Raw genomic sequence first — 21,240 nt, 5'->3', positions numbered from 1 at the left:
CATACTCTGACTTCATGTGGTTGAGTTTGATGATGTCTGTAGGGAAGATGTTTGGTCTTACCTGAGCTGCAGCAGTAAATGCAGGCCCAATCAGGGTTTGGAGGAGGCATCTCTGGAAATGAGCACCAGGCTTAGCCTTGTTAAGCAACCTTGGCCTTGCAGGAGGCAATCTGCTGTACAATAATGAGGACACTGTAACTAATTTGGCCTCCAGCTTTAATTGCTCAGCATCTAGTGGATGATGGTTGTTGGAAATTATTTCTTAATTGTATTACTGAAAATTTTGTTGCTTAAGTATGAAAAATATAAACACTGCTCAGTTTGAACCCAGATTGCTAGAAATGAAAAGCTAGGCCACAAATTCATCTTGGCTCAGAAGCAACACGAATGTAGTAGCTTATCTAGTGCCCTGTGAACGTTCAGCTGCTCAGGAAGCGCCTCATACCGGAATAGCCAGTGCATTGGCAGAACTACGTGCAGTAATTTGGGCTACAGATCACGATATCGGTAACTACAGAGCCTAACTGCCTTCAGCCAGTGTTTCCAGTCCTGCACTTTCACAAGCGGGTTACACGTTCACTGATTATTTTTTTTACTTTCAAGAAACTGGTCTTTTTTCTTATCATAACAAATTATATCATTTCTCACACTGAAACTTGAGGAGTAGATAGTATTATCAATTTAGACCACAAAGCTTGGGGGAAGATTTGAGAAAATACGTTGTTGATATGTAAAATTATTCCTCCGCTTTATAATGGAGTGTCCTTTTCTCTTAAGGACAGCTTTGTACTTTGGAATGTAGCATATTGCTGTGTTACTGATACTGTAGCCAGTGTTCTTTAAACTTGTTTTATGCACTTTTCTGGGGGGAGGGTTATTTATTTGATTTTTTTTTTTTTAACTCCAAATGTTGATGCCCTAAAGGATACAGGGGATCCACATGCTTTCGGAATCTAAACTTGCACCCTTGAAGTCAGTGGGTGCTTTGCCACTGGACTCTTTGTGATCAACACATTCAAGGGTGGATATGCCCAGACCCAAGTGCATCACTCAGATACCTGTATCTTTTCTGATAATTATATATTTAAATAATACATATATTTGGTAACATTTTTAAAACCCTTCACTCCTCTTTAAAAATATTTAGTGATTATGTTGGGGAGTGCTGCATTTACGCTATACTTTTCCCTTTTTATAAATAGCTTATCCTCAGTCTGCTAAAACAGCTTTGGGCCAAGAAAATTTCTGTAAAAAGACAGAGAGGCATATTAGAGTTTACCAATACCTGAAATCTCTGCAGAAAATTAGAAAGAAACAGTTAAATGTGCTTGTAAATTTTGAGAATTGCATCTTTCGTTTTGTATCATGAAATTTCAGTTATCCGGACAGTCTATGTTTTTAAAAAATTGAACTTTTAGAATTGTGTTTAGAGCCTATTTCCTATTTATTATTAACAAAGTTGGTAGAACCTCAATATTTTGTTCTACTAGATTTAGTTATCAGTCCGGTTGTTGGCGTCTTTGTTAATTTTTTTTTCTTTACAGATTCGTTATATTTCACAAACCCAAGGCCTTCCAGCAGAGTATCTTCTGAGTGCAGGAACAAAAACAAGCAGGTTTTTTAACAGAGATCCAAACTTGGGATACCCACTATGGAGGCTAAAGGTTTGTCTCTCTCTTTAACTTCAAAATCTGTTCTGATCCAAATCTCATTGTTACATGATTTTAGTATGTTGTGAAGTACCCTTTAGGTTGTAAATATTATTCAGATGTAGTTGATTTGTACATTTCCTTTTAGAAACTGGACAAACCCCTAGCACATTTCTACCAATAGCAACTGAGAGTGATATAGAGATCAAAATGTGTGTGATAATGGCCATTTATTATGTCTGCATGTCAGAGATGACCTACTTCAGCTGCTGAGCAGCCTTAGGGGTGAAATGAAGTGTATTTCCTGGTAGTTTGTTAGTTGGGCTGTTGATGGCTTTTAACCGAGACAAACTCCTGGTGAGCTCTTGAGAGAAACAGGCTTTCTTTGTGAAAGATTCGGAACAGACACGCGCCTTGTGAGAGTTTGGAAAATCTACTCTAGTTCTAGAGTTCTCCCAGGAGTTCCCCCAACAGAAGTGAAGGAGAATACTTGATATTATTGATGTTTCTAAATAATCAAGCAAAACAAAAAATGGCAAAAACCCACACCCTGGTTCTGGGGAATAAACTTCCAGGCCTTCTTTAGATCACAGAAGCAAAGGAGGTGAGAAGGCCATCTTATCCCCCTTAGAGTTCACTTTTACATGTCTCAGTTTGGCTTTTGGCCATATTCTAAATACTCCTGCGTCCACTGCTCTCAGATACCCTCTCAGAATCTGGCATTCACTTTGGTAGAACTCTTCTAGGATGGTGGAACATGAGCAGTGTTGGAGTCTGTCCTTGACCAATAGTTGGCTCAGGTTTGGCCACATTCTCCTCCAAGCCAATATTTCAGTTTGCAGTGAGTTGCTCCTACTGGGTCACGGAGCAGGGACCTGATGATTGTTTACTCCTGCCCAACTTGCAAATGGTTATTGCGTTTGCCCTCTAAAATAGGCAAAATGATTATATGGCCCAACCTTTTGGTCATGGGCTTTTCTTTGTTTTTATTTCAATCAAATATTAATGCCAGGCTCCAGCTGATCCGAACAAATGTTTTATTTTATAGACTCCAGAAGAACATGAGTTGGAGACAGGAATAAAATCAAAAGAAGCTCGGAAATATATATTCAACTGTTTGGATGACATGGCGCAGGTGAGCAGGGGAGGCTGCTGGAAAATGAATAATGGCTAGAGGTGGTGCTAGGCCATTGGGGGCCCTAAGCAGGGATATTCTATCTCCCCCCCAACACATACCAATAGAGTGAATGGGGGCCCCCCTTCAGCTGCTTGGGGCCCTGCACGATTGTTTAGTCTGCTTATGCCCAGCGCCGGCTCTGATAATGATGCCATTTGAAAAACACACATATGTACAATGTCAAGGGGATTATGAGGAGGAAACTGCTGTGGCTCAGAAGTCCTGACTCTGCTTGTTCCCTCCCCCTCGCCCCCCCATCCACTGTGAATGCTGGTGCCACTCTGCCAGTGGTAGCAATGGTGAGAGTGCAGTGCAGGCAAAGCAGCACTACTGCTTTTACCTGCTCGAGCAGGCCTAGAAGGCCTGGTGGTTAAAATGCTGATGCCTTGTCTACAGAAGTGGAACAGCGCTGTTAGCAATGGTAGCAAAGCTTTCAGGAAAAGGCTAGGGGAGACACACACAGGTGTAACAGATCAGCATTTTCTGCCAAAAAAGTCCTTGAGTGCACATTCAAAACTGCCTGAATCTTAAGTATGGAAACGGTTAGAGGCTAGCTTTAGCATTCCCTTTGCGTAGGATGACATATCTGCAAGGCATTGGGGAATCAAGCCCAACTGATTTCACCTCAGTGCACCAACTAAATATTGAAAAGGAATTCTGTGCAACAGTTAGAGTCAGATTTCTCTGCATTAGTGAATGTAGGCTGGGGAAGGAGAAACCCTTCACTGGTTATCAGCACTTTCGTAGGCTATGGAATTACCGATTTGTATAGCAGTGATGGATTTTACATTGACAGTACCTGTTCTTGTTTTTTTCCTTTTTTTTTTCCTTTTTTCCAAAAGGTGAATATGTCTACGGACTTGGAAGGGACAGACATGTTGGCAGAGAAGGCTGACCGAAGGGAGTACATTGATTTGTTAAAGAAAATGTTGACGATTGATGCAGATAAGAGAATTACTCCGCTGAAGACTTTAAACCATTCATTTGTTACAATGACCCATCTACTGGATTTCCCACACAGCAACCAGTGAGTTGGTGGCAGTTTGGGTTTTGCATTGTTCTAGATGGATTTCTCAGCATGACATAGAACAGCATATCTCTAGTGTCCAGCATGTCAGTCTAATCTGCCAATTAAAAAGGAATATTACCAGGGGGTGGCTTCTGTTGTGTTCCTCTCTTCCAGTTTAGTTACTTAGACTGAATTTGTGTTCTCCCAATTTGCGAGACACAGCAGGAAGCTTATCCAGGTGACTTTTTTTGGCTCACATAAATCTTTTTCTCCGCTAGTTAGGGGCTGTATTATTTAGTTTTGCCAGATCTCTGACATTCTTTGTTACTGTAAAGCTAAAGGCATATACATGCACCTGTAAAACAGTATTCTAAGAGCTATGTAAATCCCTTCCTTCTCTTTAATCCACTGCTTACTGTGGCAGATACACTGCATATACTGCTTTGTATGTATAATATTTCCCTCACTCATTCTATTTCAGTGTGAAGTCCTGTTTTCAGAATATGGAGATCTGCAAGCGAAGAGTTAATATGTACGATACAATTAATCAAATCAAGAGCCCATTCACAACACACGTAGCTCCTAATACAAGCACAAACCTAACAATGAGCTTCAACAACCAGCTCAATACAGTGCACAATCAGGTATGTGAGTCTTTCGCTTTGGGAAATGTTTTTGATGCTGCGGGCCAAATCCTGCCCTGCAAAGTGACTCCAATAAAGTTGGATATTTTGCATTTACACGTAATGTAGCTGAGGAGAACTTGCCCCTAAATTAATAGAACTGTGTTGCTGCCATATGAGAGCCAGTTCTGAGTTTGTGTTCAAGTGTTGTAGCTACATACGATTTTAGACACGTTCTACACAAGTGATATTTTCAGTGATGTGTTAAAATTCCGTAGATAACGTCTCGATTCGGAATTTTTTCCTCCGCTCATAAGGCTATAGAACTTAGAGATGGGGCAGGCCTATTAAGACATACACCCCAGCTGGGGGGCAGTGCAGGCTCGTTCAAGGGCAGCTGACTCATCACTTCCCCACCTAGTGGAGTTGTTTATTTTTGAAGATACTTTTCAGAAGGTGTAGGCTGCCTTTGCAATTTCATTTTCCATATAGTTGGCAAGGCCAAACTGACACACACTTTCTCTGCTCTGTTACTCTGATTGTATTGGCCTGTCAGCTCAGAGGCATGAAAGGCAAAAAATAGAAAGTGGGTTCAAATACAGCTTTTTTCAGGTCTCTTTTCTCCCTTACCTTTATTTTAATTCTTTAGCTAATGTCACTTCATGCCAGGGTTCTGCTGCCTGCAGTGGTTTGTTCCTGGGATATGGGGTACATAATACAAATATGCCCATTTGTAATGTTTTGTTTTCTAGGCCAGTGTCTTGGCTTCCAACTCTACTGCCGCTGCTACTCTTTCCCTAGCAAACTCGGATGTCTCGCTGCTAAACTATCAGTCTGCTCTGTACCCATCAACTGCAGCGCCAGTTGCAGGCGTAGCGCAACAGAGTGTTTCCTTACAGCCCGGAACCACCCAGATCTGCACACAGACCGATCCATTCCAGCAAACATTCATTGTTTGTCCCCCTGCTTTTCAAAGTAAGTGGAAAAACCTGTTGCTTTCTACTGGAGTTTCAGCCAAATGAAAATAAAATCTTGTGATTTGGGCCAGTAGAGAAACTCCAGGAGATCACTCTGTGCTCTCACATGTGAATCTGAAACCATTGAAATCAGCCCTGTGTGTATGTATGTCTGGTTCTCCTCTCCCAGGACACGCTTGGACAGGTGAGGAGAACATACCTGCCTGCTAGACAATCTTCAGTCACTTTATTGCTCAGCCATTTTTCCCTCCGAACGTAACACAACAGCATTCCTCAGGGCTATAGGAGTTTGACCTATCTGAGACTTAAGAAAACCTCTGAAATGTTTCTCATTCCCTGAACACCACCTCAGCGCTCATGATGTTCTATTTGACCTTTGAGTGGTCAGGGTTGCACATGCGCACAATCTACTTCCCATTGAGAACCAGCATGAGAAAGTTGTGATGAAAAGGGGATTTTTCTAGAGGTTTTAAGTGTCTGAAACTCAGGCCTAGAATAGAAATCCTTCCTGAGTCTTGTCTGTGAATCTGTTTATTGGGGGGGCTAATTTTCATTTTCATAGTGGAGCAGAAATTTATGTCTAGGCTTTGGTTTCTTGGCACCAAAAGCATTTGGAGAGACACTCTAGGGTTAGAAAATGCTTGGAATATGCACACGTGCCATTGCAGTTAAAATTTTCATCCCGACAGTGATTCCCTTAAATTTCTAGAATGAATTTGCACTCTTGGAATCTCAGTTCACTAGTGTTAATACAATTGTGCAGCTTGGTGGCAAGAAGTAAAAGAGTGCCATTTGCAAAGAGGATAAAGCTACACAGAGTAAGAAATGCAGCTGCTGATTGTGAAGGCTTCTCCATTTGTATCTGGCTTACGCTAATATGGTAGGTTATGAATGAAGCAAAATATCTTGATAGAGCGAGTGCAGGACACAGTGGCCGCAGTATGTGGGTTGTATTTGTTTTTAGGTTGCATGGTAACATTAGAAGTGTTTGACTATGTTCCCCTCCAGATATGATTGAGGGGAATGCATTTGGCTGGCTTGTATGCACCTAAGCTTTAGAGAATTCTCCAGTGCTATCTTGAGAATTTTAGGGACTTGCAGAGATTGTAATTGTTCATTAGCCAGGGCTTTATTGGTGAGTTGTCTGATAACTCCAGCTACACACCTGCCATCTCTGAAAGGTCCATCTAGTGCCAAATGCTTTCGAAGACTAGGAAGTCCATAGACAGTGAAGGCAAGCCGAGGTCTTTCAAGGGAGAATGTAGGTGCCAAACTGATCTGAAACATTCCATTTACGTACTACTTGTAAAGTTAAGTCTTGTCTAGACTGTCAAAAATAACACTTGTAGTGGTGGAGGAGCACCAGTGGAGCTGAATTATAGGTCCCACTTTTGACAGAGTAGATGTACCTTTCAAAGAGCAGACAGGGAACATAACTCAGTGTGGACAAGGTGTTTTCATGCACACAAGGATTTCAGTTACTGTAAAAAGGCAATAGAAGGGAACGTGAAGGGAAGGGCATCATGACCCAGTGGCACCAGATCATTTTCCCATGTACCCCAGTAAAGAATTTCTCTTCTCCTGGAGGGGGCAGCACCTTGCAGACACTAGTAGATGTATGGTTTGGCTTAGTTGTGACTTTAATTGTTTAGAAAGTGTTTCCGGTAGTGTTTTCTATACGTTGGGAGTGATTTATAATCTTTTAATGGCTGGCTGGAGGTGGTGTGTAAGTACAGTACATAAAGACTTCAGAACTCCAGAAACTATTCTTGTTTGTTTCCATTGAAGTATGGCATGCTTAAACTGGGTGGTGTTTGGCTGCAATTTCCGCCTGGCCAGCAGAGTCTGAAAGCGTTACCATCTCATGGCTGTTCAGTGATCTAAATTAAATAGGTAGCAATAGTCTCAGACCAGTTCTCACTGAACAGGTGTCCGTGTTGCAAAAGGCAAGACAGAAAGTGCAGCACTGTTACCAGCACTAATTCCCAGCAAAGCCTTTCAGAAGGCGCAAGTGGCCATGTGTGGGTATGAATGCATCGAGCTTGTCATTCGCAGTGGGAAGCAGGTTGCTGTTGGACAAAGGGAGCTGCTCTGTCTGGTGTGGGGTGCACCATTTCTGTGCCCCTGCAGGAAGGGGCCCTTCGTTCCCTGATGGCTGAGGCTGTGACCGTGGCTCCTGTTCATCCTGCTTTGGTTGGCAGGAAGTAGAGTCTGAAAAAACATTTGAATAATAAAGAAATCGGTTTAACCATGGCTTCTTCCTTTTCCGAACAGCCGGACTTCAGGCCACTGCAAAGCATTCTGGGTTCCCAGTACGTATGGAGAATGCCGTTCCGATTGTACCACAAGCACCAGCAGCACAGCCGCTGCAGATCCAGTCAGGAGTTCTCACACAGGTAAGAACGGGGGTAAATGGAATTCCACCTAGTGCAAAGCACAGTCCAGCTTTGTTCTCTGCTGTTGGAATGGCAGCCATGTCTTGTTGGGGGTGTGCATACGTGTGGGGGGGGGGGCTTCTTTGTTGTTTACAGAAATTTCAGAATGGATGAGGAGTTGGGGACCTGGATCCCAGTGATATATAGGTTCATATCAAACTCAAGTCTGCCCGGTTCTGCTGGGATATTGTATGTCTGAACCTTATCTGTTACTTTGACACCTCACAATTCTCCTGTGCCAAGTGCCTGCCAGGAGGGATTATTAGTGGAGTCCATAAGTCCTTTAAAATCTGATATTTGCATAGAATATTGACGTGCCCTACCTATCTGCAGGCAGAGGATAATTGCAAAACCAGGAGAGTAGTTTGTATTTCTTTATGATCACTGGCTGTGGGGTTTGGCCTTCCATAATGGGGTAAATATTGAGTCTCTTGAGACTCCCGTCTTCTTCTGGATGGGACTGCTGTTCAAAACATTTGGTTCTTGTCTGGACACAGGTACCTTCCTACATAAGGCAGGCTATCTGCTTAAAAGCCAGACAGCAAATTCCATAGGAAATTAATTGCTTTCTATGCATTATTTACCATGTGAAAAATGAGATCCCAGAAAACAAAAGTAAAGAGTTGAATTATTGATGTTGTATATTCCCATCTTTAATTCAATTAAATTACTTTTGCGTCCTCTTTTTTTGCATAACTGCATCCGTGACGTGCGTGGATGTGTTTCACTGATTGTATTTATTTCCAAATGTGTTATCAGAAGTAATGATTACCATTGAAATTTGAAAAATATAGTCTGTTATTTTACAAAAACTTTAAACTCTTATTTGTCTTCTGCCATAAAAACAAAACTATTTCCAACAAAGCAGTGTTTTATTTAAATATACAATGGGTACACAGTAATAAGCACATTTATTGTAGGACATTTTTGTACACTGAAGACTCCATCATCTTTATGGATAATACTATAATTTTACTAGTTTGCATAGTTTCACAGTTTCTGCTGACAGTTACACAGGGAAATAATGTGCATACTCTTAATTGTAATGGCCAAGAAATTTGAGGGAAGTATATCACAGTGACTGGTGTAGTCATACAGGAGCAATTTTAGGTGATAAGTTGTAATTTATTTGTTCAGTTCAAATAATTGAGGTAGCATTTGATGATACATGCATTTGGTTTAGTATAGTTGCACAGATCACAGTATTCAATGAACAGAATAATCTTAAAGGAAGCAATCATGGAGCAGACCATTTCTGCTGCTCTTCATGATAAAGTACCAAACTGCAGTTAAAAAAAACCAAAACAAACAAAATGATTTTATGGATTAGGTTTGTTTCTCAGCAATCTCTCCATGATTGATTAATGTTAATTTCTAGTAATCTAAAGACCTGGTGACTAAGATTATTAAAGTTCCTTAGTTTATCCTTTCCTGAGAATACTGTACACGAAATAGCCTGTGTATGATTATATATGATGTATTACATCAGCAGTGCAGCATGTATCACTATGGCCTAATACAGTATATACAAGAGATGGCCTGGAATACACACATCTAGGATCCACCCAGAATAAGGTAGTATAAAGTTTGAACCAGTTTTGTGAAGCTGGTTCCTGTGTCCCTCGCGCCCCTCTCGGGAATGTTTGCCAGTTGGTCATATTAGCCCACCTGGAGGGTCAGAGGGAGTAGTGGTTTGAATACATATGTTTGACTGCTCAGAGACATTGAAGAGTTGTTAGTACCACTAGGTTGAGAGCCTTTCTGGCCCTATTGCTGAACCCAATTAACCTGCCTCAGGACGTGTGTTTCACTCACTGCCTAATCTACGTTTCAGGGAAGCTGTACACCACTAATGGTAGCAACTCTTCATCCTCAAGTAGCCACCATCACGCCGCAGTATGCGGTGCCCTTTACTCTGAACTGCGCAGCCGGCCGGCCAGCGCTAGTAGAACAGACGGCTGCAGTACTGGTAATTGCCTCCCTTGATTGTGTTCACTAACGGAGTTTTTGTTTTAACTTAGACTTGCCGAGGGCATGGAAGCATGTGCCATCTTGTGGCTGTGTTCTTGCTACATCTTAATGTCTTGTTGTTTTCCTCCCCAACATTGCTGATGCACTGTCTGACTCTGATGTTTAGTGTGGCTCTAAAGAATCCAAATCCATTGACTGTTGCTCTTTACTAGTCTAGTATTGTAAAGCTCTTCTCCTAAACTCAGAAGAGCCATAATCCTATTTGTCTTTTGCTTACCGTCCTATCTTTACCTTTTCATTGTTGAAAACAAAGGAAACGGCCTTTAGGTTGACTCTGCTACAGGTACCTGGATGGCCAGAATTTGAACCAGTTGGCAAGTTAGCCGCATTTTTTGTTTTAAAGCTTCTTTGCATGTAGAACTGTTTCAAGTGCTTAAGCTCAGGTGAAAACCTCTAATAATAGCAAGTACTTTTTAATTGATTCCTTTAGAAACCAAGAAATCTTAACCTTCATTGAATATTGACAATAATTCTTTGACCTTTCATTATCTATAACCAATCACTGGCAGCTTGCATCACCCAAAGAAAGATGTTGCTCACCACAGATGCTTTTTGTTCTTATTACATTTTGTGGCTGAAATTAAAGGTGAGCTCTAGCTTTTTACATGGCAGCAGTTTCTCAGGCTAGTTCTGATTAAGCTCAATGTCCAACTAACAGGGGCTATGGGAGGAGGTGCACCTGGTTTTAAAATCTGTGCTTTCAAAATTGTTGCCCTCTGAATTTGTCTGGTATCTGCATCAGAATTGACCCGGCAGATGTCACAAGCCAGTCATTTTAAAACCCCAGAATCAGATCAGTGAAGCGTATGGAAACATTACAATGCACTTTAAGTCCTTCTGTCCTCACATGTCTTTCAAAGCACACTCCATTTCTTACATAAACCATTTTGTCTTTTTGTGGCTTTAAAGCAATAACTTATTAGCATTTTTTCACCCAAGTTGGAGACTCGTTTTGGGGTGAAATTTGCTCAAGCCGGAGCTCTGGCCTTACTCTGACTAGTGACTTAAGCTTGGCCAGTCGAGTGTCTGCTACTAGCCACAGCATTAAATGCTCTCCGTTTTTGAGGATGGAAAGGCAGGCAAGTGGGTTCTGGTGGATCACAGTGGTGTGCACAGAAAGGACCCAAAGGATCTTATCTCTCTTCCACCTCTTCTCCAATTCTGCTTGCTGAAGGGTTGCCATTGAAAATGGCAGGAATGGATGTAGCAGAGCACAGGCACTATTAAGTGATTGGTGACTCTTTCAAAGTGCATTTAGGTTTCTGAGCTAAGAGGCCAATTAGATCTGCTCTTCTCTCCGTGTGCAGTGGACTTGGGCGCTTCACTCCCCTGTACCTCAGGAGGAGACCAGAGCCATCTGTCTTCAAACTAAGAGCCTGGATTCTAATTCTCTCCAGAGAATTTGATATTTCCATTTGCTTTCCTGGAGTCTTTGGCCCAAACTGCTCACCTTTAGTGCTTCCAACACTTCTCTCTTTGCTTCTTAACTTACGTTTGCATTAGCCATTTGCTAAGCTTTGCCTATTTTTGTCCTTCCTCTGTCAAAACAGTTCGTCGCTTGGAAGGCCTGGTTTCTGCCTCCCGTTGGGAAGTTAGATTTCGCTCTGTATTAAACTCTCTGCTTTGTCTTGTGCAGGTGTTGGCTTTTGGAAAGACGCATGGTGTGACTTTTAACATATTTCTCTTTTTTATTATTCTGCTTATGTTGGCAGAGGTGTTAGGAGTTCTCTGCTTGAAGGCTTCTTGTTTGGAGCCAGTATTTGTAATAAGTGGATCTGTTACTTGCAGAAATATTTTGTTTAAAACAGCATGTGTTTGTGGTTTTGCAGTTTAAACTGCAAGAAATAGAACCATGTGTGTTCTACATCATAGAGCTATTGTACTGCAGAAGCATATTACCAATTTAGACTGAAAAGCCAGTATCCCTATGACCTGAAAGTGGGTGGAGTTTAAGCATCTCACATGTGACAAGCACAGCAAGAGATGCTTTTTTTTTATTTTTTAATATATTGACTGTTGTTTTTTTTTTCCCTTTGGCAACTAAATCCAAGTGGTAAAAAGTCAGTATTTGTAACTAGATTTTTATTTCTGGGTCATGTGAGCAAGATAAACTCATTTGCAAAAAGCCGATTCATAGACTCTAGGACTGGAAGGGACCCCACTTATGTTGGACTCCACTTATGTAGACTACTGAAACCTGCATTTTGCTCCATTTCCTCAGTTTTTTTGTAAACTATGAAAACATTGAAAATGTGGCCTAGACCCTTCGGTAATAGTGCTTGAATCAGGGGAGACTGGCATTTCTGCCATTACCCCACTTTCTCTCTCCACTGCTGGAGAAGAGATTGGGGAGGAGCAGAGAGGTTTCTGTTGCCTTTGCTTCCCCTCAGTTTGAGCACTATAAACAATGTGTTTGTGAAACAGCTGCTGAATGGGCTAAATGGCTTCCAAATTGAACTACTTCATTGAAGATTCTTTCATTTTATTGTCCTTAGAACTATCTCAGATGCACTTGTTCTCTAGTAATGGCCTCTTAGGTGCTCAGCAGAAATGGCCCCTAGTATTCCGGTGGATGTTGTCTACCCACTTCCTGGCACTCTTTCTGCAGTACAGTCTAAACACCATCCGCTTCCCCAGGTGACGTTTGTGGTAGAAAAGGTGGACAAACTGGCTGAGGAAGTTTGTTTCTCTCGTTTTCTTGTTCTCTTCCTGTAGTGAGGCCATGGGAGGAAGTGCAATCACATACCTTTATCTCTGCAAGTTAACAATCTGCACAGCTGATTCTATTGTTTGGAAGAGTCTTTCTCGCTACTCTTGGAAGCTGAAGCTTAGCGAGTCCCTCTTTCTGTTTTGTTGTTCTGCAGCAGGCCTGGCCTGGAGGGACCCAACAGATCCTGCTACCTTCCACCTGGCAGCAGCTTCCAGGGGTCGCACTGCACAATTCTGTTCAGCCCACAGCTGTGATTCCAGAGACGATTGGAAGCAACCAGCAGTTAGCTGACTGGAGGTAAGGGTCTGTGCTAATGCAGAAGTGCTCCTGAGCCCAATGACATGATGGCATAATTTGTAGCAGGTAAGTGTTTCTGTCATTAACAGCTTCTATGTCACCTACGCCAGTGCCACCATTGTCAGGACTAGGACTATTGAAATGTGCAACCTACATCCAGTGGGCATGTGAGCCCAGTGCAAACCCACAGACCTGCCTGAGAGCACCGCTCCCCACATTCCTGCCTGCACTGTGCGCTCCCATGGTGCCTGCAGCCCAGTCAGCATTTGGGTCTCTCTCCCCTGTAGGAACGCCCATTCCCATGGAAGCCAGTACAGCACCATCATGCAGCAGCCCTCCTTACTGACCAACCACGTGGCTCTAGCTGCTGCGCAGCCTCTGAATGTTGGAGTTGCTCACGTTGTCAGGCAGCCTCAGAGCAGCGGCCTCGCAGCAAAGAAGAATAAACAGCCAGCACAGAGCACAGCCAAGTAAGGAGCCCTCCCTGCTGACCCTTCGACACTGGGGGGAGATGTGCAGATCCATAGGGGCCCTGTCTGTAACTGTTTTTAGTGAGCTGCCAGCTAAGGACTGAATGCTGAACTCCTTCCTCAGGCAATCTTCATGGCAATGGGAGGGCAGGGACTGTCCCCAGGTGTGTGCATTGCAAGCAGAATGGGGCCCTGCCCTTGTCAGGGCCTCAAGGTATTATGTAGTACAGTCTGCACTCTGAACAAGGGAGGACCAGAGGAGATCCTCCTGCACTAAGGGGAATTCCACCCCTTTAATCCTGCGCACTGGGACTTAGAACTCAACACCCATCAGGTCAGGAGAGCCAGGAAAAGCTCCGTCAGCTCTGGGGCTTTTCTTTTCCTGCTGGCCCCAGGCCATGGAGAGCTCTGACACAGTCTGTCTGTCTCTAGGTGGGCAGCATGGTTTGGCCACTGAACAACCTCCTTGTCTTGCCCTGTTGCTTCCTGCAGGCCCACCGCTGCACTGGAGGCCGTGCCTTCCCAGGTCTACTCATTGATTGGGAGCAGCCCCCTTCGTGCTGCCTCCTCCTCCAACGCTCTCATTGCAGTGCAGGAGCAGCACCAGCCCATCGTAATCCCAGACACGCCTAGCCCACCCGTCAGCGTCATCACCATCCGCAGCGATACTGACGAAGAGGAGGACAACAAATACAAGCCCACAAGGTAGAGAGTCTGGCTTTAGAGCTAATAGCATTTCACCCTGAGCTAGGCACAGCCTGCACACTTCCACGTCCAGCCTTGACCCCAAGAGGATGCTAATGGGAGGAGAAGAGCACCAGGATAGAAAAGAAAAACACATGCAGAGCAGTTTGTCAGGCTGCGCTAAGAAATCTGTGCAGTGAAATCTCTGATGTGAGGCACAGAACATCCCATCAAGCCTCTGTGCGATTTGGCTTTTCCACTAACTTGAATTACCATAAAGTTCTGGATAAGGGGAGAGAGCCATGGCAGGGCCAAGGGTGCGCCCTGTGGGCACTCCAGGTAAGTGAGTATGGTGTGTTTTCTCCCCCAGCTTGGGCATGAAGCAGAGATCCAATGTCATCAGCTACGTTACCGTGAATGATTCCCCAGACTCAGACTCCTCCCTCAATAGCCCCTACACCAGCGATCAGCTCTCTGCTGTCAGGAGTGCTGGGGGGGTGCTGGAGCTGCCTGTCAGGGGAGCGGCCGACAGCTCCAGCTCCCGCACCATCATCGTCCCGCCTCTGAAAACACAACTGACTGACTGCATCGTCGCCACACAGGCCTCAGGTAGGTGCCCACTCTGACAAAGACAGGACCTGCCAGCCTGTATCCGTAGCTCTGACAGCACTGTCTCCTTTGTCAGAATAGCCAGGACTAAGTTGTAGGCAGCTAGTGTTCTGTGCTGGCTTGTAGCTGCTGTCCTCAGATTCTAGAAATCTGGGTCTGTTAAGATTCGCTGAGTATAAAAGGATTTCCATTGAGTTATTGGCAGCAGTTCCCCCGGTAGCCGATTGCAGCATGTTACTCAGATCTCTGGGAAATGCCGGCATGTTATTGATTCATCCAAGCATGACACTGAAACTAGAGAAATGGCCCTGCAAGGGAAGGGCCCCTGCATTGTTGAAGGTACGCAAGCTGGTGAGGTCGCAGAATGAGTTGGAGAAGAATGGACTAACCGGCTCGTGTTTTTCAGGCATTCTGAGTAGCGTCAGCAAGACCAAACCAGTGGCATCGGTGAGTGGGCAGTCATCAGGATGCTGTATAACACCAACCGGGTACCGGCCACCTCGCATGGTGACTGGTGGCGTGCAGCCACTCAACCTTAGCCAGGTAAGCAAGGCTGTGGGTCTTGCTTTGTCTTCTGCTGGCTTCTGAATGTCCCTGAGGCTTATTAATACCAAACAGGACACTGTCAGACTGGAACCTATGTTATGGGGAGGGGAAAAGGGCTGGTTACCAGTGACAGAAGCGCCGTAGCTACTTCCTCGTTGTTGGCATTAAGTAGCTGGTTCTGGTTCAGTCCTTCACAGTTCAGTATGACATAAAACCTGCGCTCTCTCCTGTGGGGATGTCTCCTGGCAGTTGGTGCTTCAGGGAAGGGGGCCAAGCAGTGCACAGATCCTACCCTTGCCATGCTGGGGAAGGAGGTACTAGGTAGACTGGCTTAGCCTCTAGAGGGAGGACTTCTCTGCGCCTCCCACCCACCCCCCGAAGATCTCGCCAGGTACCAACCCAGAGATGGCTCTGATGAGCTATATGCGCATTCCCTTCCGGGTCCTGAGCCTGGCCTCGCTACAGCTGGTGCCCCTGGCTCTCACGTTTGACTCAAGCTCAGATCGTCTGATCGCAACAGAGCAGTGCCAGGCGCCTCCAGCCAGGCTTCTCGGACTCCATGTACACATAGCCTCCAGTCCTCCTTTGTCAGCTGCACCAACGGTGACTGCTGTGCAACCAGCCCTGCCTGCCAGATCCAGAAGTAGAGCAGCCTCCCTGCGGTGTGCTCAGTGCCTGCCCAAGCGCGGCCAGACAGGAGCCTTGGCTATGGCACCAGAAAGGCTGCGGTTCCACCTCTACCCCCAGTAACAGTCTGACTTATCTCCGTAGTCAGTGAGAACTGCCCTTCCTCAGGCTGCCAGTCTCCTGGTGCTTTCTGAAGAGCCCTGCACCATGAGTGCTTGAACGTCCCCAGTGCAGGGCCTGCCCATGGCTGGTTTTCCTCCCCCACTGACAGGCGTCACATGGGGGGTGCCCACTCACTTCACTGATTTTTCTCCTTTGTAGAACCAGCCAACGCCAGTGTTGGCCTCACAGGAGAGAAGCGGAAATCCGGCTCCACGCAGGCAGCAAGCATATGTGGCTCCCCTTCCATCAGCTATTTCTCAGGCTCCCTACACGTTCCAGCACGGCAGCCCAGCTCATCCCCACCTGGCAGCAGCTACAGCGAGCACGCATCTTCCCAGCCAGCCCCACATGTACACCTATGCTCCGAGCACTGCTACAACCCTGGGCTCCACAAATTCTCTCGCTCATCTCTTCTCCCCTCAGGGCTCTTCCAGGCACGCCACGTATGCTGCCCACCCTAGCACTCTTGTCCACCAGGTACCAGTGAGTGTCGGGCCCAGCTTGCTGACTTCTGCAAATGTTCCGCCTGCCCAGTACCAACATCAGTTTGCTACTCAGTCCTATATTGGTGCTTCCCGAGGATCTGCTATCTACGCTGGATACCCGCTGAGCCCAACGAAGATCAACCAGTACTCATACTTGTAGTTCAGGGGCTGCCCTTGGTAGGGTTTGCAGTAATTGTGACTAGCCCACTCTGGGGAGAGCTGGGTTCTGCTACAGGCCTGGAGAATTCAAGGAGGTTTTCAGGTGAACCTTTACCTGGTGTTGACTGTACTCTCATCATCTCCTCTAAGTCTGGATTTACCATGTATGACTATGTCTCTGCTTGGGGAATTCAGCGACTAACTTGGCAGCATCCATTGGTACCAGTACAAGGGCCATTGATTAAGATTTTAAACTTTTACTTAATTTTTATAGATGCTTTTAAAAAGGTCACAGTCCAATTTATTTAAAGCTATTCTGATATTATGGTAATCGGAGGAGAAAAGGAAAATCAATGTCTTTAAAGACAAATGCTGATTTTTTTTTAACTCTTATAATTTAAACAGATTAGCATATTATATTTTAGCAGCTTGCACAAATCCGAATTGCCACTAAAAATATAATGCACATTATCTCAGTAAGTTGCTAGAGCAGATTTCAAACTTCAGTTTAATATTTTCAAGTTTTTCTATAATTCATTTTCTCACTAGAAGATTACTGTTTCTGCAAAAGCAATTACATCTCTATTTGTCACTGTCAACATTTTCTGTTTACTTTCCTGCTTTGTTTAAGGGTATGATAGAGGCAGCTATCTTGTACTAGCAACCTAATATTCAAAAGTCCATTTAAACCATGAAATCTTCATTTTATTGTCTTATAAAGTCTGAATATCCATAACGCAGCTGGGTTTTTATCATTGCAGAAGCTATTAAATTAAGTTTTTCATTTATACGCAAGATCTCACTGTATAACGTAACACGACGGCTTTGCCAAAATGCTATATTCTTCAGCTGAGAATTGATAGTGCTGCATTGCTCTTTTGAGTTTGATTTTTTGGAGTATTAGACACTGGCCCTATAATGGAGCTTGATTCCTCTCTCAGAAGCACAGGGCTTTTGTTTCTTTTCTTTTCTTTATCTTTTTCCTTGCATGACTCATTTAGGAGGGAGCTGAACAATCTGAAATACAGTGAAATAATGACATGTACAGCTTTTTATATTCTGGTGATCCTCTCCTCCTGGGTATGCTAGCAGCCAGCTTTAAAGCGCTCTTATTAAGACTTGCATACAGTAAGTGCATGTAGGAATTGAGGGGGGAGGAGGGAAGGAAAAAAATATCCAGATTTTAAAGTTTATTACTGAATTTAAAACTATTTTAGAAGTTTTGTAATGGTGGTGTTTTAATATTTTACATGAAATGAAATATGTACATATTGATTAGAGAAAAAATATAACAAGCAAAACTTCCTGCTAACCCCAAATGTTCTGTCTTTGTAATCAAAATGTGTAGTGATTATACTTGAACTCTGTACCTAGTGTTTGTCTAAATCTTAAACGTTCCTGGGGATGAAATTGATGTATCCTTTGTATTTAAACCAAAATGATACGTCAGAATGTATGTGAATTAATGCAATCATTAGCGCTCATCACTGTAGCACTGAGAGAGAGAGAACGTAGAGCCTCATGAGAGAAAAGGATACCTTCTGATTTGTTTTGCACAGGTATGTGTGATGAAGAATTGTTTGATGTGTCCCCTTATTGTAGTGCCTTAAATGATGTAGTGTGAATAGAGTTTACAGTGAGCTTGCCTTATGAGGGACCAGCAAGCCCCCATTGAATTGAAGCAATTCATTAAGCTTATCATAGCAAGAATAGCAGGATGTTGCATAGATGCATTGTTCTCAGTTTTCATGCTAACATAAAAGGCTACATTTTTGTTTGGAGTGAAGCAATGTTTTCTTAAGCTTTCCTTGAAATGGCACATATACTGTTAGATGTCTGTCGGTGCATTTCAAATAGGGTAGTGCTGGGAATGCATTGGAATATTTAGTCTGATATTGCAGAAGTGATTAAGTATGTGCAATCACTTTATTAGATTAGAGTGTGATGTTACCGTCCCCTGTGTTACTAGCAGACGTTTCTTGTAAAATATTGCTAGCTTGGTGACAGAATGTTTATACCAAAGAGAGCCTGCTATAAAGCACATAACAATCCCATTAAAAAAAATTATATTTCACTGGCTAATGTGGAACTGTTGGGAAGGTTTATTAGCTGTAGCACTAGTGTTATGAGGAATACTCCTTTGGGGTAACCCGTGTGGTTTTGAAACTACACTGTTTCCTTGGGTCTGTCGAACTAGGAATTATTTCGTGACCTTCAGTACAGAGATAAGCATCTTGGCCAAATGGATAATGAACTGGCTTGAGCAGTGGTATTGCTGCAGCAATAAGAGATTTTTGCAGCCTTGAACCCCCAGTTCCATCCAAGTTGAAAACAGGCTAGTTCTATGACTGGTGCATGACATGACGATGTCCAGAGGGGCAGAAATTCAGTTCTGAAGTTCCACATTACTGGGTTAGGAAGGTCTAGGCTGGTCTGAAATTGATCAGCTGTAAGAGGTTTGGTGTCTCTTTCATAGTAAGGACTTTGGAACTGGATGGGAGCGATTAGCAACGTCACTAACCAGAAGTCATCGTCTAGTGTATTTTCTGTCACAGCACTCCTCAAAATGTGGGGATAACTTAGCAATCCCAACACTTCCCGTCACTGGTGGTGCCAATGCTCTGTGTTGCTGTAACATTATCCAAATGTTTCTCACTTAGTGCCAAGCACTTCCTTATTTTGTCCACGTTGTGGCTTGTGTTCAGTACTTCCCCTCGAGACAGATACCTCTTGGATACAGAGTTGTGCCTTTCCTTCACAAGGCAAACAAATGCCAACATCTGCATTACATGAAAACTTTTCACCCAATTTCACAAAGAGTTCAGTAAATTGTTTCTTGGGAAGTTCTTAAGAAGAGAATAGTAACCAAGGCCTCCAACAAAATGAACTAATCAACTGGAGACAAGCCTTTGTTTAAAAAGAAACTAAAAAAAACAGCACCTCTTAAATAGTAAAAAAAAAAAAAAAACAACTGCCAAATTTATCTACTAAGAACATTCTCATCTCTTCCACTGATTCAAACATCCCTCAGCACTGGAAAAAGGAGGATGAGATGGGACCTGCATAAATGAGATGTCACATACTACACCTAGGGTACATCCAGCTTAAACTGTGATACACACCATTTAAAAACCCCACAGGCTAGACTCTGATCTCATCACTAGATTTACGGTGGTGTAACATCAACATGTGGCCCACAGTGCGTGTTGCTCTGTCACATGTATGCTAAAGATTCAATTCTGAGGAGGTACAGCCTTTCTCCCAGTGCACTCCAGCCCATGCGGCCCCAGTGAAGCATTAATGACTGAGTGGCCTCACTGTCACAGCTGGTTTGCATAGTGTGTAACCAGACATGCTATTTATGAATATACATTTGTCCTTTCTTTAACTATGAGCAATTAGCCGGAATTTGGGATTCACCTTTTGAATTATAGATAACTTGTCTCATCTAGATTCATTCTTCTGATTCACAAACTGTGTTTAATTAGAGTTGTTCCTGTTCGCTGACTTGCATTCACAGCTGTGATACCCTACTGCAGAAGCAACTTCAGAGCTTTTCTGCTTAGCACCTAGTTGACTGATGCAGTAATTTACCTCTGACTCAGCAATTTTTTTTTTTTAAGTACACAGAACTAAATTGCTTCTAAATGACAGGATTGGCACAGCCCTGCTTTCTCTTTAATTTAAATTTATGAATGGTGCCGCATGTCTACATGGTTGTTTGTTCGTTGCTAAACTTTATTATAATGTGTGATTTCAGATTCAGCTTGAAATATATCTATCTCACTACATGTAGCAGTACATTATATGTAATGTTAGTATTTCTGCTTGAATCCTTGATATTGCAATGGAATTCCTACTTTATTAAATGTATTTGATATGCTAGTTACTGTGTGAAATTTAACTTTCTTTTATGGTTGTGCTCTTCCTTTTTAAAGCCGCTAGATACAGGTAGTTTCTGACATTTACTGATCTATGTTTGTATTGCCGATGTACTTAGGGGGTATGTAAAAATCATTTTAACAAAAGAAATATAGATATTTAAAAATTTAATACTAACTATATGGGGAAAGGGTCCATTGTGAAAACACAGTTTATCTTTGGATTCAGTGTTTGTCTTTGGTTTTACAAAGTAGCTTGTATTTTAAGTATTTTCTACATAATACGGTAAAAATGTAGAACAATTGCAATGCATCAATAAAAGGGTTAATTTTCTGTTCTCTATTCACTTGGCCGTTTCTGAGACTATCTAGGATAAATGCAGAGCCTTGCCCCTTTTCAGACAGGTGGACCCTCTAACTATCTGACCAAGCAAGGCTCATTGCTCAGTTCTGTGTTCTACATGCCCAACAGTGAGCAGCAAAACACCCTCGATAGTAAATGTAGCTGGGGCCGCTCCCAAACTGGTTACAGGATCAGATGTTAAAAACCGAGCTCTTGCTAGCTCTGAGCTGATGGTACGGGTCCAAGCCCAGGGTGTTGTGTAACAGTTGGGAGGTGCTCTGGTATCCTTGGCCAAAATTTTTACAGCCGTGCATGATGCTAGGAGCAAGTTGGGTGGCTGGCTGGCTACATCCCAGTCATGCTACG

General features: G+C 43.4%; 1 protein-coding gene across 2 annotated transcripts in view; it reads left to right on the top strand.

Annotated features, from left to right (window-relative positions):
• Positions 1–20,874, top strand: part of HIPK1 (homeodomain interacting protein kinase 1) — a 34,522-nt gene extending 13,648 nt beyond the window's left edge. Inside the window, exons 4-16 of one of the 2 annotated variants that reach the window (XM_050954270.1) lie at positions 1,545–1,664; positions 2,698–2,784; positions 3,669–3,853; positions 4,317–4,479; positions 5,211–5,433; positions 7,710–7,831; positions 9,705–9,839; positions 12,769–12,908; positions 13,196–13,378; positions 13,871–14,083; positions 14,433–14,671; positions 15,078–15,214; positions 16,166–20,874. In XM_050954270.1, the coding sequence (XP_050810227.1) occupies positions 1,545–1,664; positions 2,698–2,784; positions 3,669–3,853; positions 4,317–4,479; positions 5,211–5,433; positions 7,710–7,831; positions 9,705–9,839; positions 12,769–12,908; positions 13,196–13,378; positions 13,871–14,083; positions 14,433–14,671; positions 15,078–15,214; positions 16,166–16,651 (2,433 nt within the window). In that variant the 3' untranslated portion in view covers positions 16,652–20,874. Of the gene's footprint in view, positions 1–1,544; positions 1,665–2,697; positions 2,785–3,668; positions 3,854–4,316; positions 4,480–5,210; positions 5,434–7,709; positions 7,832–9,704; positions 9,840–12,765; positions 12,909–13,195; positions 13,379–13,870; positions 14,084–14,432; positions 14,672–15,077; positions 15,215–16,165 lie in introns of both variants that reach the window. The other variant, XM_050954269.1, reaches the window with a different exon arrangement.
• Positions 20,875–21,240: the final 366 nt, after the last annotated feature.

The sequence above is a fragment of the Gopherus flavomarginatus genome, chromosome 5 (genome assembly GCF_025201925.1).
Source record: "Gopherus flavomarginatus isolate rGopFla2 chromosome 5, rGopFla2.mat.asm, whole genome shotgun sequence".
NCBI classification, from domain to species: domain Eukaryota; kingdom Metazoa; phylum Chordata; order Testudines; family Testudinidae; genus Gopherus; species Gopherus flavomarginatus.
Note: the sequence above shows the minus strand (reverse complement) of the source record. Positions and strands in the feature narration are given on the sequence as shown.